This window comes from Cyrtonyx montezumae, unplaced genomic scaffold (genome assembly GCF_038088225.1).
Source record: "Cyrtonyx montezumae isolate F1298 unplaced genomic scaffold, pur_monq_1.0 scaffold_16, whole genome shotgun sequence".
In the NCBI taxonomy this organism is placed as follows: domain Eukaryota; kingdom Metazoa; phylum Chordata; class Aves; order Galliformes; family Odontophoridae; genus Cyrtonyx; species Cyrtonyx montezumae.
This window is the reverse complement of record NW_027071892.1, coordinates 4,225,203-4,242,044: the sequence shown is the minus strand read 5'-3', so window position 1 is coordinate 4,242,044 and position 16,842 is coordinate 4,225,203. Positions and strand designations below refer to the sequence as shown.

Here is a 16,842-nt window from a genome sequence, read left to right as displayed (position 1 = left end):
AATATAAGGCTTTTAGCCTTCTGCTTAAAGACTGTACTAAATAACAACATATTGCTAATTGAACAGATGTTAAAATGATATGATGACACAGTTCACTTTATTCTGTGGAGCTGAAGTCTGAAACCTAAATGTCATATCAACTTAAAACTGTGAGACAAATATTCCAGAATATTTTTTTAAACAGAACTTTGAACAAAGCCAGTGGTCATGGGGCACCATTAGCTTAGTGTTGCCTTCTGATATCAAGACAAAACGATTAAAAATAGTATTAATTAGGAGTATTCAATACAAATCAAATAATCCTTTCTCTACAAAGAAGAAGGGAATGACACGTTCGATCTAACCAGAAGTCCAAAGCTATAATCGTTATTCTTATTCAACTCCTTATCCAAATGCTGAAGGTGCTAAAAATTTTCAATAAATAAAAAGTGCTTAAGAAACCTGAGGTTAAACTAAACAACCACAACAAAAGCAGCTGTATCATTATGGTAAATGTACAGAGTGGTAAACCTTTTCTTTTCATGTCTTTTCACGTGGAAGTTGATTTATCAATTCCTTTTTGTTCTGTGTCAGGATTTAAGTGTTTTGCCATGAATGTAAAGGATCAAGATGGCAGACTTCATGGCTGCCCTTCCTGATGTTTGAAGGGTTAACTATCAGCAGATTATTACCAGAGTTGGTGGTAATGCATAATTATTTTCAAGTTGAAAATGATTCATGAAGTGTTTGTGGCACCAAAATTTATAATACAACAGCAACCACCACAAATGCTTTTAGTACGTATTTCACTGCAAATGTCTCGTATGTTCACGTACCCACTGGTAGTGAAATGAACAGCTCTTAAAATAGAGTAATAAATTTACTGTGGTTGTTGTTGTCTTGTAGATGTCCTTTGCTAGGAATACATTATGAATTTATAAAGCATTAAATGTGCATATGTTGATATAATGCTTTTACAAATAAGAGAATCTTTATGTTTTTGAGGTCATCAAATAATAATTACACAACTTTTTTCTCAAATCTTATCTCCTTTCTGACAGCATCTGTGGCACTTTCTTCACCTGCTGTTCCAAGAAATTCTTTCATCCAAGAAATGACCTTTTTTGACCTTTTGTTCATCACCCACATACCACAGACCTGCTTTGTTATCAACTGCATTGCCTCTTTTTTGATTAGCAATGAAACCATTTTATCTTCTACCGCAATAATCCTGCTTATCTGTTTACCCCATATAATTGCAGTATTGAACAACAAATTAGCTCTGAAGACATGGCACCAGGCACTGAGTCTAATGATCCTTCATGGCACATAGATGACTATTTGGTCTTGTGTTACAAATGGGTTGGTGTTCCCAGTATGAAATACAGCTTGGGTAATGTTGAGGGATTGTTAACACCCGTTCTGTTGTGAATAACTCTGCCCTTACTCAGCAGGCAGCCAGCAATAAGCTGCTTAACCCTTCGATTTCATGAGTGACACAGAGGAGAAAGACTGTCCTCTTGCCTCCTGACGCTGATTAGATCAGAAGCAAATCAGTCTGATGACTGTGCCCTGTCCAAATATTTTGGGGTATTAAATTGTCTCCTACGCCATTTACAGTTGATTTATTTACTCTCACTGAAGATGGATTCATAAGGAGGATGCACTGTGATAGGAGCAGTTGGAAGTAAGGATTGTGTCTGTCAGTGTGGCAGACAGGCCAACAGAAGTCTAAAATGTACATCCACACGTGAGTTTAAAGACCCTGAAACAGGCTGAAAGGAGGCAAAACAGATGACCTGTGTGGAAGCTGGAGGAGCCTTCATTACTGCAGCTTCAGAAGACCAAAATGGTGCGCAGTATAAGAGGCAGGAAGACTAAAATAGTTTGGTACAACTCGGGAAAACTCTCCTCTTTGAATAATTTCCTTAAATAATCTCATCCCCTGCTATAGGTTTTCAGTCGAGAAACTTCCAACATCTTACTGGGTTGAATAAGTTTTAGACAGCCTTGCGGAGCCTCTATGGTGTGCTTCTTGTCACCAGCTCCATGGATCCGATCCCCAGGATAAGCCTGCTCTACCTCGTGCTCCACAGCCACAACCTTCGACAGTGTGAATCTTCTCCCAGACATTCCCTCCATTCCAGAATTCAGCAGCCAAGAAAACAAGAACATCTTATCTTCTGCTGACCAACTCTTTTCTTCCGACAGTGCAGAGGCTGTTCTGTTTCACGTGCAGAGATTTATAGTTCAACTCCACTGCATATGCTGAATATGTAGTTATATTCTAGAACTAGGAGTACAGCCTCAGAAAGATCAAAATTAATCTATCCCCTTTATCAGCATTGTCAGAGCCTCTGAAAGATGTATTATTTCCCTCTTTGGTCACTGTGTTTCAAAAGAAGACGGGAGAGATTCTCCAGAAAAGAACAGAATAATGACAATGATCAGAAATGGAGAAATCATGAGGAAATTTTGACAAAAAGAGTTGGGGAATTGCATAAAGGACAAAGGAATACTTTTCAGAGAAGGAGGAGGAAAAGGGATGACATGAAAACTTGTTCTCTTTTCATTAAAGAATCTTGCAAATGGGAATGAAACAACTGTTCTCTGTACCTAAGGGACAGAACAGATGGAAAAGAGCTTAAAAGACATAAGAAAGGCTCACATTAGAAGACAAACTCTAAACAATAGGAAGTACATTGCTTACTGAGTTGCTGAATTTTCATTACTAAAGTTCTTCAGGAATGAATTAAGAACAGCGCAGTCACAGTTCTCAGTCTGAAGCATGAAGGGACAAGGTGACATCTCAGGAACTCTCCAAGGTCTGAAACTCCCATCGCATCCCTGTTTCTGAGCTTTGTGTGAATTTAGGTTTCCTCAACCTGTACAATTCTGCTTTTTCACACATATATTAGTAAATATGGATTTAGATATCTTTTACTGCTGAGAATAAAGGTAAAATCATTTTGTAGTAGTTTAAAGGACTTTTGGTCTCTGTAGTCCATGAGCTGGACACACGAGCCCCCTCCAGAATTAGAAGGGTGAAAAAAGAAATGCAGGAAGCCCACAGAGGTGGATTTAAAGATCCATTTTGAGGTCTTCAGGTGAAATGAGTTAGGGATCAGCCTGCCTGGGTCACAGAGTGGGACATACGTCATGAGAGAAGCAGTAGTAATAACTTGATATTACATTTTGATCCTGAAAATGTGCATGACTAATTTTATACATCTCGGTAATCTGACAGATTAAACAATGTGGAGCTAAAGGTTTCCAGCCATTAGTGTAACACTGTTGATGATGAGCCATAAAACATTCTGAGCCTATCAGTGGAAGCAACCCTGCTCCATAAATTAATGTGATACGGTACATTTCTTCCTCAGTTCTGCTGAGTTTGGTGTTTAGAGGACCCAACAGTGCAGGCCGAGCCTTGAGATAGCAAAAGGAACAGGCTGAGCACCAAAGGCACAGGCAGAAGTGCTGGGTTGTGGATGCCTGCATTGGAGGGATGTATGTGCAACTGACAGCTGGGCTTAGAAATATCGTGGCTGCATTTATTTTCTGCACATATGAAAGAATTTATAGGGCATTATTCACGGAAGGCTTTCCTTAAAGAACCACACACGTAGGATTTAAAGCTTGCTTCCTCTCATCTCCTGTTCTGTTGTCACTGTTTTCCATTTTAAATCCACGTATTAAAAACAACTCTCTGTCTTACCCTCGCAGTACCCATCTATGATTGACACCGGTTTACATGTTGAATTAAATCCCAGTGGCATTAATTTATCAACTGGAGGGTGAGCAGTGCAGAAATATTTGATCATTAGAGAATGAATGTATTGAAAAGGACAAGGCGGTGCTCTGGCAGGTCCTGGTGGTTTGTTTTCTTCGGAACTTTCTCACAGGAAGCTGCTATCAGCGTGGTGCGAGAGCAATGCCTGTGTGCAGGGCTGTGCGGTGCTCATTAGCAGAGGATTCGAGTAAGACTCGGTTTCCTCTGGGCAAGAGGAAGGGGAGGAAGCAAGCAGAGATGCTCGAGTAACGCTAAGGGCACGGTTTTAACCAGCAGATTCCCAAGTGCCGCTCGGTGTCTATTTATTCAGTTACTCGGCTTCTCGCACGCAGCACCGACAGCCCATGCCCCACTCTCCCACCGAAGCCCACCGCTTTCCGGGACAAGCCCCGCGGCCGCGCAACCGCGGACAAAAAGTTGGGACCACGCGGCGCTCCGGCCCCGGCTGTCGGCAGTGCGGGGCGGGGGGCGATGCTCGGCGGGGCGCTGCGGGCCGCGCTTCGGAGCCCCGCGGGGCAGCCGGGCGCCGCCGCGCGGCCGCCAATCCCGGGCTCGGGCGTGCCGCGGAGCCCCGCTCCCCCGCCCGGTGCTGCCCGGGCTCCGCTCCGCTCCGCCGCCGCCGCCGCCTCCCTCGGCGCACCGACCCGCGCCGCTCTGCCCCCGGCTCAGCCCACCCCGCCGGGCTTGAAGGTCACCTCCGCCCGCTCCCGAAGACACTTCAGGCGCGCAGCGCGCTCCGAGGAGGTCCCGGTCCGAGCGGTGCGGGGCTCCCGCTGCCCACGGCGGAGCGGAGCGGGAAGGGAAGGAAGGCGGCCGCTCGCCCCCCTCCACCGCCCGCCGCGGCGGGGACGGCCCCGGGGTCCCGGAGCTCGGGGGCGGGCGGCGGCGGCGGGGGCGCGGCGTGCGGCCGTGAGGGCGGGGAAGGGCTGCGGCGGCGGCGGGGAGCCGCGTCCCACTGCGACTTGCCCGGCGTGCCCGCTGCCTTCGGACGGGAGAGGCGCCGCGTCCTTCGGCCGCCGCCCGCCTCTTTATGGTGAGTTTGGCCGGGGCCGGGAGGAGGAGGGGGGCGGGCGGCGTTGGCGTTGGCGTTGGCGGGGCGTCCCGGAGCGGCGGGTGGAGGGATGGAGGCGGCGCTCCCTCCGCGGTCGGAAAGTTGCCGGGGCCGCCCGGGGGCTGCGGGGCCGGGGGCGGCGGGGCGGGCGGAGGGGGAGCCCTCAGGGCGCCGCGCTGCGCTGTGGGCGCGGGGCTCCGGGTCGGCTCCGCCGGGCGCCGCGGGAGCGGTCACGGGCAGAGCGGCACGGCGGCGGCTCGGGAAACCATAAGGACGAGGAAAATGGCCAGGCGGGGGGCAGCCGAGTTACTGTCTGACAGAGTGGAGGTGTTTAGCTGCTGGAGAACTACTTGCCTTGAAGTCGTCGCTATTTACTTCCATGGTAGGCTGTACATCATTGCGTTTTCTCCTGCACGTTTCCGTCCGTGAACAGGGATGCGCGTGCCCTGGGCGCGCGCTCTCCTCAGGTGAGGCAGCGCTAAGCGTGGGTTGCGTGTCCGGGTGGTCGCACCTGGAGCTGCCCGCTCCTGCAGGGGTCCGGCTCGGCACTGTGACAGCGGCACATCTCCTGCGTTTCCAAAATCTGTAATATGGCTGTTGGAGATCGTGCTGCCAACGTGACATGGTTCACACAGATGGGGAAACAAATGCGGGCTCGTGTTTGAAGCGATTCACAGCGCCGAGGTGTGAAAGATCTTGTCCCGATCTGCAACTTCTGTCGGTCCGCTCTCTGGCTTGCGGATGGGGCGTACAGTGATCGATTCTTGTGTACTTCTGTAAAAAAAAAATCCAGTTTGTTCAATGTGAATTGAATTTTAAAATGTAATAGCCCCAGAGCATGGTGTCCCAAGATGTAAAGTCCCTTCTCTCACTTTACACCTGATAATGAAGGGAATGGGGACACTATACGCTACGTTTGTCACATAGTGCGGAAACCACAGTGAGCGTGGAACATAATGGTAGAAGCAAGACTTCTGTGTTCTGTGGTGGAGATTGATGATCGTGGGTGTATTACAATCTAAAATGAAATTTGTCCTCGTCTCATAGTCTAAAATAAATCTTTTTTTTTTTTTTTGTAGACCAAATAATCAGCCACTTGGCAAAATATGTATTTGGGATATCAGCGAGGTGGTGGGGAAGTAGATTTCCAGTGTGTATCTCAACAGATCACTTGTCTTTTAGGATGGTATTTGGCATCACGTGCTCCAGTTATCAGGGCTATAGCAGTGGCTTAGAAGAGCTCAGACTATGGGAGCTTTACCTTTCCTTTTTGTTCTTCCACTTGAACAGCTTTAAGTTCCTAGGGCTTTGGGAAGCTCTGTGGTATTTCTGTTCATAGGTCCAAAATTACCAAGATTTCTGTGTCATGGCAGCGTTGGAGGCTTGGCTGCGCAGGTTGCATTTACAATTCATTCTTTGGTAGGTAAATTAGACAAAGGATTTGGCATTTCCTGAAATGGAGTTTCTGTTTATAGTTGTCAAGGCTGTGTTTCCTTTTTCTATCGGTACTTAGCTGACAAACGTAATGAATGAAATTTGCAGAACGCTGAGGATTTTTATAGTTCTTGTAATTGAGGTACTTGTGTCCTTGAGGTGATGAGAATGCTCTTCTGGCTTCATAAAAAGATATCCTTAAGTGACAGACTACTGGCAGGAGCCAAGTGTTGAGGAAGAGTGCGGGATTGTCAATTCCTGGATGCATAATGTGATGCTATCCCTCTATAAAGTCCAAGTACACATGTAGGGTTTCAGGTCTGATCCTCAGCACAGTGCATTGTTGCGGTGCCTCCTACGCTCTGCCTGACATGCACTGCTTCCTGCTGCCAAGGAGAACGTGATGGCCTTAGGCCACGGCTGCCAGGAGGTGCGTTTTGAAGTTTCTGCTTGCTTCCCAGGCTGCAGCCCTCCACAAAGCCCCTTTGAAGTTAAACGTGGAATAGCAAAACTAAAGGGGACTGAGCCCTCGCGCAGCCAGCCCTCCGCCCCGGGCAGGATCAGTTTGTAGCTGTGTCATCTCTGATGGATGTTTGCTTAGTTTTTCTAATTCCCCTCTCTCTGCTTTTGCTTCTCCTGCTTTTGCTCATTTATTTCATCTCGTGGTTTTTTCTTTTTTCTTTTTTTTCTCAGTATATGCTCTTCCTTCATTTTTTTTTCTCATTCCCTCCAAACGGTTTCTCCCCTGTTAAGCTGAGTTAGTCCCTCTGTCCGCTCTTCTTGCTGCTCTCTGCGGGACCTCACGCTCCTCTGACAGTTGCACACATCCCCTGCCTTTGCTGGGTGCCCTGGGCCCTGCACTGCTGCCCCTGTACCAGCACAGTGGCAGTGCTGGGATGAGCTGTGGTGGCACTCAGGAAGGCTGTGGGGGGTTCTTTAATCAAGAATGTTTTGCTTGCATCTCCCCGCTGTTTTGTGCTCCCCGGAGGTTGGTGACAGTGCAGTAAATGTATTTGGCATAGACATTTATATTACAAGTAATTTCTTTGTGGATGTTGATTACTATTGATACTGTTCTAGGAATAATGTAGTAGAAGAAATGATAGAACCATATATTTCTCTGGTTTTGGATTCAGTACTATTGGGTTTTGGCGAGATCACAAAATTGGCTCTAATGAGAAATAAACTGAGCGGATGTGGACTTTAAGACCTTTGGATTGACTTTTTAAAAGTAAATAAACACTTAAATTCATTACTGTAGATACGTGTGAGAGGCACTGCAGCAGTGACGTGGTTACATTTGTATATAGCAATGTTTACTGTTTAGTAAAAAGGGGAAAATACAGTGCTCTTGCAGTTGCTGCCAGCAGGTGACTGACCTGAGAGCAGATCGGTGTGTGCACTGAGATGGATGTCCCTGCAGTCACTGTGCTGGGGTGTATGGCAGTGGAGGGGCTGTGCTCTGTTTGGCAGGGCATCCACAAGCTGTATCACAAGTGCTCACTTTAATATGACATTGCAGTCTGAGCATGGTCAGTGTAGTGGTGATGTATGCTTGGAATGTGTTTTCTGTATGTAACCGATCTCTGCTTCAGTCTTTGGATTGAGTATGGCTGGTTAACGCTTTCCCAACTCAAAAGGTAAGTTGTCATTCTTTTTCTCATCTCTGAATAGCTCGAACCGAGGCACATGGCATGTCCCCAAAGCTTCACTGATGTTTTCTGGGGCTTGATGTTGTGATAGAGGTAAAAATACGACTCGTGGGCAGAGCAAAACAGTTAAGCAAAAAATATCATAAGCTTCTTCAGGAATGATGTAAATAGATAACTTTCAGGGGGACTTGATGGAAATTCTGTCTTCAGTCCCACTTTATGCCGACTAATATATGTCGCTGAAGAACAAAAGAGCTGTTTGGTATTCTTTTCTAGTGGGGAAAGTTTATCTGTTTGGAAATGCAGAATGGAAGAGAGAAGGGCTAAGTTAAGTAATTCACCATTACTATTATCTGTAGCTTTGAAATGGCAGTATCTGATTTTTAGATCTCATTGTTGCAATATATATTGTAAAGACAGTACTCCAAGCTCTGACCACAAGAAGATATATTATTTACAGTTATGTAAGGCATGGATATATTAAGCATACAGTTTTCCAAAAGCTGTAATAGGCTGAATAAAATGGACCTACTTTAACTGAGGCTGATATACAATACTACAGCTTGAGAGTATATAGCAACTGAAAAATATTTTCCTTTTAACTATTTTGTGCTTCTGGCAGAACTCTGATCTACTTTTTTTCTCGGATGTTGACTTGTTCTACTCCATGTAGGAGTCTGGAGATGCTGTTGTCCCTTGTGTGTTTGTAAATATAGCATGGGAGAAAGGCTGAAGAGTATGGAAAGCAGGGAGGAGACAGGTCTTAGACTAGCAAACACAGTAATAGTAATAGGTGGCTTGACTACTTATGGGTTTGATTCCAAAATCAGTGAAGTCAGTGGCAGATCTGTTGACTTGATTGTGCACAATTTGAGCAGGTAAGAACTTGAGAACAAAAAGTCTATCTCTGAGGATTTTTCGTAAGTAGTTAATGGGAACTTTTATTTTGTTGTTGTTGTTACTTCTTGCTTTTAACTGTTTGATTGAATACTTGAAATTTTTAGTGCCTGTAATTATCTTGCTATACAAATTCTTCTTGGAAGTATAGTGCCACCTCTGAAGATTTACATTCTGTATTCTTGAATATATTACTACTAGATAGATGCTGCTTTTATCACCTGTTCTGAATGTGTGCTTCTGTGATAAAACAGGAAATTGCTTATGAAGTTACTTGGCTAAATCTTAATATAGCAAAGACTACAACTTACTGCAAATAAGATCATTGTACTTTGTCCTTTAAGTTGATGTGCTGGAAAGTGAATGTAAACTGAAAGGAAATCTCACTTGACTCAGGAAACCACTTTGGGGATGCTGGGATTTCACAGTGGTAAATAGCAGCAGCACTGTTAGCACATGTAACATGCTGAAGAGCACAACAAAGCAGTAGTGTTTGAGTTACAGTATGGATTACAATTAGATATCAGGCAACACTGAATGCCACAAACGTGCTTGTCAAACCTTAAAAGTTTAGTTTTTACCGTGTAGGTTTCATTTCTTCAGGATTTCCTGAGTTGGAAGGGAACCATGAGGATCATTGAGCCCAACCCCTGACTCCACAGGGGCAACCTAAGAATTATGAAAATTGCTGAGCAAATTCCTATCCATTAAAGTAATTGCCATTCTACTTCAGACGGAAAAGTGTGAGGGAATATTGTTATGGCAGGTGGAGCTGAAGGTCTTGGATTGTGTTAAAGGACAAATATGCAAAATGAAATCACTGGTTGAGGATGACTGTAGGACCAGGCACAGCTGTTTGTGGTCAGCTTTACAAGTGCTCTGAATGATGCAATCTCTCTTGGTTGGCAAAACACCTGAATACAGCCTCTCTCCAAGAAAATTTAGGGTACTAAAAGTTGTTGCAGTTAAAAAAATAGGATAAAAATCAAGACTGTATTTTAAGCAATTCCTATTTTTAAAGGCTCTCATCATTGAACAAGTAGTAGTGAGAGCTGGAGTTAGTGAATACCCTCTTCCTGCTGTGTTTTGTAGTTCATTGATCTGATCCAGTCAGGATGCTGGTTGTGACTGAAAAGTTTTCCTTTGCTTTTTGGCATTTATTAATAGCTTTTCTGCTAGATTTTTTTAGCATCAGATAAAGTGTGAATACATTTTGATGTACTCTTCACAGAACCTTGCTCTTCTACTCATTGGCAAGTTCCACTGCATTTCTCTGAATTTTATTCCCTCTGCATGTGGGTGCCTCATTAGGCGTGAGCAAATACTGTATGATCAGAACAGTAAGAAGCCAGCCTGAAAAATATGGATTGTTTGCATGAGAAATTCAAGGAAATGAACTTGTGGTAGAAACTTTCATCTCTAAATGGACACTGCTTTGGAGGTATGTGTATGTGAAAATGTGGGCAGAAATTTTAAGCGGTTTAATTGAGGCAGTATTATTGCTTTTTAGTTCAAAGTCTTCTGATAGATCAAGTGGCTGTAGAAAAATATACAGGTGCAAGAAAATCCAGTCTTACTGGGCAGCTGTTCTAAAAATACAAGGACCAAAGATTTGTTTCATCGAAATCAGTGCTGTTATCATATGAGATAAAACAGCAGAGAATTTGCATCCTGCCCTGGTGAGAAGACCTGGTGTGGTTGCAGTTGGCTGCTTTGAACCTGAGTTGCTCTGTAGTCTGTCTTTGGGGGGTGCTTTATGGCTTTTTGACAAAAATTTACAAAAAAACTGACAATGTATAATGGATTTTATTGTTTTTGGTTGCAAAATTCATGTCAGGCTTTTCAAAACCTTAACCAGCCCTAGAACTCAAAGTAAAACATGTCTTACTTTGGTCTTGGAAAAAACACTCCTATCTTCTGTGTTCCTGTCCATTGTATAAAGTCAATCTTCTTTCACAGAGCTACCATGGCTGATGAATGGGCATACTCTTCCACTGCAAAGCCAGTTCTGGAGCCTCTACTTTTATCTTTAAATGTGTTGTTTTATTAAATAGGTCTTAAATATCTTTTTTTTTTTTTGTAGCTGTTTTCCCACTGTATGTTGTAAGGGATCAACATTTTAAAGTTTGGGAAGACAGAAATAGTCAAAATTGAATGGCATAGTGCCAGTGAAAAGGCTTGGTGTTCTGTGAGAGAGCCAATATTGATGTCTTTGTCTGCCCTGGCAACAAAAATCCTCTTTCCTCCCAAGTATTGGTTTTTGATATAGTAAAGCCCCAAATGCATAGATTTCTTTTTTGGCTGCTAATTGAAAATATGGCATAATAATCACTGTGGGTAGCAAAATAAACAGTTCACATAAAACTTCTTGCAATTTTTCTTACTAAAATAAGGGTTATGCAATGTAATGCAGTCATTTCATTGAGCAAATGAAGATCCTGTCAACAGTCTCTGTAGGGAAATATGGAATACAATGTAAAACACTCATTTCAGAATAACTGCGGAAATCTGAAGATGGAAAATTGTGTGAGCACTTTGCCTTGGGTGCAGCATACTCTGCATTCCTCGGGCACAGAACTTAGTCTTGTTTTTTTGTTGGGTGAAGCCTCAGTTTCAGGGTTGTTGTCTTTGATCAGGGGCACAGGAAATAATATGATCAAATCTACTGTTACAGTGAAACTCCACCGTGAAGCACTGGGATAAAAAAAATACTCTCTGCCCTGCAGACAGTCCACTCTGTATGTGAATTGTTGCTTAAATGTCCTTTCCTCCAGCTTCAAAGATGAACTACCTAAAATGTCATCAGCCACATGGTGATATCCATTTTAAGTCTGCAACAATATAAATGCTAAGGAAGTCCCAGAGTGCCGTTTGAATTGAGCGACACAGAGTTACCCAGCAGGAAGATTAATGGACCTAGATAGCCTCCCGATCTTTCTATGGCATTAGACCGTCTTTTCCCACTTCTTAATTTAGGACACACTCCAAATGGCTTCTTCACTTCATGATGACCTCTTCTGTATTGCCATCGTGATAATGTGGTTGTCTGCAGCTGCCTCCACAGGAGATGACTGGGTTTCCCCTGGTCGTTGCGAGTAATGAGCTCTCACCAAATACCGAGATTGTCCATAGTGCCTGTTGTGCACACTTGCTTCATTCTGCATGTCCTCCACTTACATACAGATTCTTTTGTTATTACTGTTTTCCAATTCCTGATAGCTACCCATGAACTTTCATGTTTTCATTTCACTGTTCACCTTTTACAGTGGTTCTTCCATTATGATTCAGTCCTGAATGTGTTCCGCATCTCTTACAGATTGTAACTGATTATTTTATGTACCATGGGAAACATGAACATGAAAGCCCCGTGGTCAGGTGGGGCAGGTTGGCACTTATGTGTGGTGGCCTAATGCAAAGAGCCCTTGCTTCTGCAAGACGAAGAGGTTCTTTTGCTTTTTATAAGCCTTATTCAAAAATCATGTTCTTGGGCCAGTTTTATTCCTCCCACTGCAAAATGCCTTTATTTCAGTCAGCTTTGAGGCCAGTGTGATCTTTTCTTCTTCCTTTGGCAACTGACACATCCAATGAACTGCTGATTAATTCCTCTCTGCTCACTGCAACATAGTGGTTGCAAAGAATCTTACAAGTTGTTTGGCCTCTATCACTTTGTGGATAGTTTTCAACATTTGCTATTTTATGCAGCAAAAGTATGTAATCCACTTCTGGTGATAACACGTGTGTATTTTCCCTGCAGTTCACTTAGCATGACTTTTCCTGTTCATGTTGTCTCAGTCCTGGTTGTACTCTTGCCCTTGGAGTAACCCAACCCTTTATTTCATTGTAGCCAGAGAACTCTAATTAAGCTCTATATGTGTGTTGGGAAGTAGAAATCTTATTAGTTACCACCTTGTGTCATTGTAGTGTATCCAAGTGCGTGGCATAACAAACTCTGTGGTACTGCAGAGCGGACTTCTGCAGAGCTGTGATTTTTCTGAGCACTGTCTCTCATGAAAAAACAGTAATTTACATGTGTGTGCTTAAAAATTGTTTTTCTTTAGAAATATTTTAAAGTGATCAAATTTAGGAAAATAAAATTTCCTTATGAATTCTATAAGCAGCATGTAACTTATACATGCTACAGAGCAAGAGAGGAAAAGTGGAAAATAAATTAAAATGAAATAGTCATAATTAGGCAGAACTGAGCCATAAGGTCTCGTTACAACGTGCCATCCCCATCTTTTCTGTTTGGGCACCCATCTTACTGTTCCCATTTAAGAATCAGATCCTTTTTAGCTTTTTCACTTCTTAACGTTACATTCTTATATTAAGAGCTCTATCAGTTTTGCTTGCTACAATCAAGAGAAATGAAAGGCCTTACTGGTGGGTTTAAAGGTTTCCTTTGTTCTTCTAAAAAGTGTGGTAGAGCTACACTAGCCATATATTATGCTCTCTCTTTGAATCTAGTAGAATTATTTCCACTTAAAAAAAAGGAAAAAAAATAAGAGAAGGATTTCTGTAGACGTATCATGCTAGCCTTTTCAATGTGTGTACTTCCTAAATGTGGCACTTTGCCAGTTCTGATTTTCTTATTTGTTCTTATCTGCTGGTTCTGTAACTAGCAAGGTAAAAGTAGCAATTAGGAGTCTTATTTCTGCTGGTCTTGCAGCTGTCTGGTGATGCTAAAACTGCTATTTAGCAAAGGGGTAGGAAGGGAAGGTTTGCATGAAGTACTGTAATAACACTGAGGTGTGAAAGAGCTATTGTTCCGAGAACACGAGAATTCAGAACACTTTGGACTTATTCAGCTCTCTTTTTCATGGTTTGTTTTTCTCAGTTTGCCCATGACAGAAATTGCAGGGGAAGGGCTGTACCCACAAATTGCTGTTGTGTGCGGTATCTGATGGATTGCCTTCGAGAAGCATTTTTATGTTTTATTTTTTAGGCTTATCAGTGCTTTTATAGTGGAAAGATGAAGGATAACAGAACCAACAGTTCGACATGCAAGGCAAAATCCTTCCAGAATGGACATGAGTGCAGCATGCCCACGAGCACGGCTCGCACACGGAGGTGATGCCATATGGTGCTGTGGCTGCACGCACCAACACGAGCACAGCACACCAGCAGGTTGTCTGTGTAGTGTACCAAATCTTTTGTGTCTCCTCTGCAGAATGTCCAGTGTCCATTCCAACACCACTTAATTGCAACCAGAACTGTTAACTGAACTGGAATAGTGAATTTTTCTTACTGTGGGTGCCACAGAGATAAAACGCTGCCAGGGTGTGTGTCTGCCTGACGCTGGATGCTCCTCTTTTGGCCGGGTCAGCTTCTGTTGTTCAGGACTTGATTAAAATACAAATTAGATGGAAATTTTGGTTGGTGCAGTCCTCAGAATGGTTTTGTGACTTTTCATGGTATGCGATCGTACTGACCACAAGAAAATAATATGTGCAGGTAAAGTACAACTTGAGAGCAGGTGAGATGGGTGATACATGCTTCATTTCTACTTATATCTGACTTCTGTTCATGGAAATAAAACTATTCAGCATTTATAGCATGCACTTTGCTATCAGAGGGTTATGCTTTGCCCATAAATGAATGAATGCTCTTTCAGTTGCATAAGTAATGTGTCTTTATTGTAGCTGAGGTAAATTTTCACCACTAAGTTGGCTTAATCATTCCTTTTCGGGTGTTTAAATCAAGCAGTGCACTTGTGCTATTAGTAGTTTTTAGGATTATGGTACTGCTGCCTTCTAATATGGACTTCACATGGCCCTAAGGAAGGCTTGCTGCATTGTGCAGAAGTGACACCTCCCACTGCAGTTCCTCTTTATTTTGCCCTTTACAGTGCTGTAGTTTGGTTTCAATTTTAATCTTCTTTGAAGGTCTACAAAGTGTCCATAAATACTGCTCGAGGCAGCTAAAGAACTGCAGACCTTTTCTTATTTAAACAAGTGGTAATAATACTGGTAGTAACAGGGAAGAAGAGCACTGTTGGTGTTTTTTAATGTTGCATCATTTGTAGTCCTCTTGTTACCTCCCTCCTTAAGTCTTCCAATACACATCAGAACAGTTTGTAGTGGAGCTGGAACCACGAGACATCAGTTTAGATGTCATTTTGAAGAGTAGAAGTTACCGTGTTCCTTTTGTTTCTTTGTTTCTTCTTCTTTTTTTCTTAATAATCTGTTCTGCTGAAATTTAATATATAAGGAGTTTAAATAATTTAATAAAACTGTCTCAAACGAGGAAATTGAAAGGGAATTCCAAATGAATGTTATAATGCAGTGCTATTAGAGCTTGACACTTCGGGCTGGGTGGTCCTTCTGCACAAGGTGCTGCCACAGCGAGAAGTGCCTCAGGATGTGGAATCTGCACACCTGCAGAAGATGGGCAGGCTGGAGGGGAAAGGATGGCTGATGTCCTGAACTGAGCTGTAGCTTGTTGCAATAGCTGGACGTGTGACTTGGACAGCATCTGCTGCGGAGTGTGTGAGTAGTTTGGTTCTGAAGATTACGAATGACATGCTCCCATGCTGATGCTTTGTGGTGCCTTAATGTTACGGCCACCCCTCTGTGTCCCTCTGTGTGTCAGTGGGGCTGTGAGCTCTGTTCCCTGGCAGGCTTTAGGGGCACTGAGTGTCGGTTTTGCACTGCTGTGTGTTGTCTGCTTTGCTTCAGAGGTTGGTGCATACGGACTTCTTGCTGCAGGCAGAAAGTTGCAGGACCTATTGCTCCATGGCTGCCACATACAGATGTGAGCAAGCTGGCACTGCTCCTGCTTCTCCTCATCAGGCTTGTGTGTTTATTTTCTAATGGGCTGTAAGGTCAATCAAACATTCACAAGCGTGAGATTTGTTTATATTTCCATGTTTAAAGACTGCTGCTGCTTGTGGTATGTCTAGCCTAGGAAATACAGATGCTGGTTTGGGCATGCAATGAAATACATGATCGCATGCAGTTCAGAAAATTTACACAAGTAATGGTTTAGAAATGTGAATTTGGTGTTTTCATTCCTTCTTTCACATCTCTAAAATTCAGAAAGTATGTAGCTAATTAGCTGATAAAAGGAAGTGACCTGGCAGATGACTGTTGATTTGGAAATGCAAAATATTAAGGACAGTATTTATGATTTCCAGTGAGCACAGCTTAGCAGTTGTTCATATTTAATGCTGTGCATCACTGTTTCTAATACTAAATCTATGCCTCAGTATTGATGTGCAACACATCTGAGTTGTTGACTCAATATGAACCATAACTCTGAATTTCTTCTATTTTCCATTTAAATTATTAACCATAACTTTGCATTATAGCACACATGAGGGAGGAAACTTTAAACTGCGACTCCAACAGCAAGCATTAAAGGAATAAATGGCAAATATTTCAGATAATAAGTTCAGAAGCATGTGATGATTTACAGAATATTCTGTATTCACAGTGATGCCACGTTACAGCTGCTGTGGGAACTGCATTAACCAAAAGTTCTGACTCTCACATGCAGTTCTCAAACCTGCTGAGTCCTGGGGACTGCATCCTGGTTGTGAGAATACCCATAGGGGATGGTGGTGAGCGATACAGATAATGGATCTTCTTTAGAAGCTTTAGGCGCCGTCTCAGAATGTTATTTTCTAAATGATTAGTATTGTGTCCAGCTGAAGAAAGATAGGGAGCTGTTGGAGCAGGTCCAGAGGAGGCCACAAGGATGATCAGGGGACAGGAGCACCTCTGCAATGAAGAAAGGTCGAGGAAGCTGGGGTTGTTCAGCCTGGAGATGGGAGGGCTCTGTGGAGACTTGATAGTGGCCTTTCAAGGGAGCTTATAAACAGGAGGGACCTTGTTACGTGGGCAGACAGCGATAGGGCAAGTGGGAGATTTGGGTGAGATGTCAGGGGTACATTTTTCACTGAGAGGGCAGTGAGGTGCTGGCACTGCTGCCTGGAGCTGTGGGTACCCCACCCCTGGAGGTACCCAAGGCCATGGACAGGGGCCCTGTGCAGCCTGAGCTGGGGGAGCAGCCAGCCAGCCCACAGCAGTGGGGGGGGG

The 16,842-nt window shown here is 43.6% G+C and overlaps 1 protein-coding gene across 13 annotated transcripts in view; it reads left to right on the top strand.

Moving 5' to 3' along the window:
• The first annotated feature begins 4,677 nt into the window (after nucleotides 1-4,677).
• Nucleotides 4,678-16,842, top strand: part of RBFOX1 (RNA binding fox-1 homolog 1) — a 719,068-nt gene continuing 706,903 nt past the window's right edge. For 8 of the 13 annotated variants that reach the window (XM_065732377.1, XM_065732372.1, XM_065732375.1 and 5 more), the window contains exon 1: nucleotides 5,040-5,205. In XM_065732377.1, coding sequence (XP_065588449.1) covers nucleotides 5,203-5,205 — 3 coding nt within the window. In that variant the 5' untranslated portion in view covers nucleotides 5,040-5,202. Of the gene's footprint in view, nucleotides 4,806-5,039; nucleotides 5,206-16,842 lie in introns of those variants that run through there. The other 5 variants (XM_065732362.1, XM_065732361.1, XM_065732367.1 and 2 more) reach the window with 2 other exon arrangements.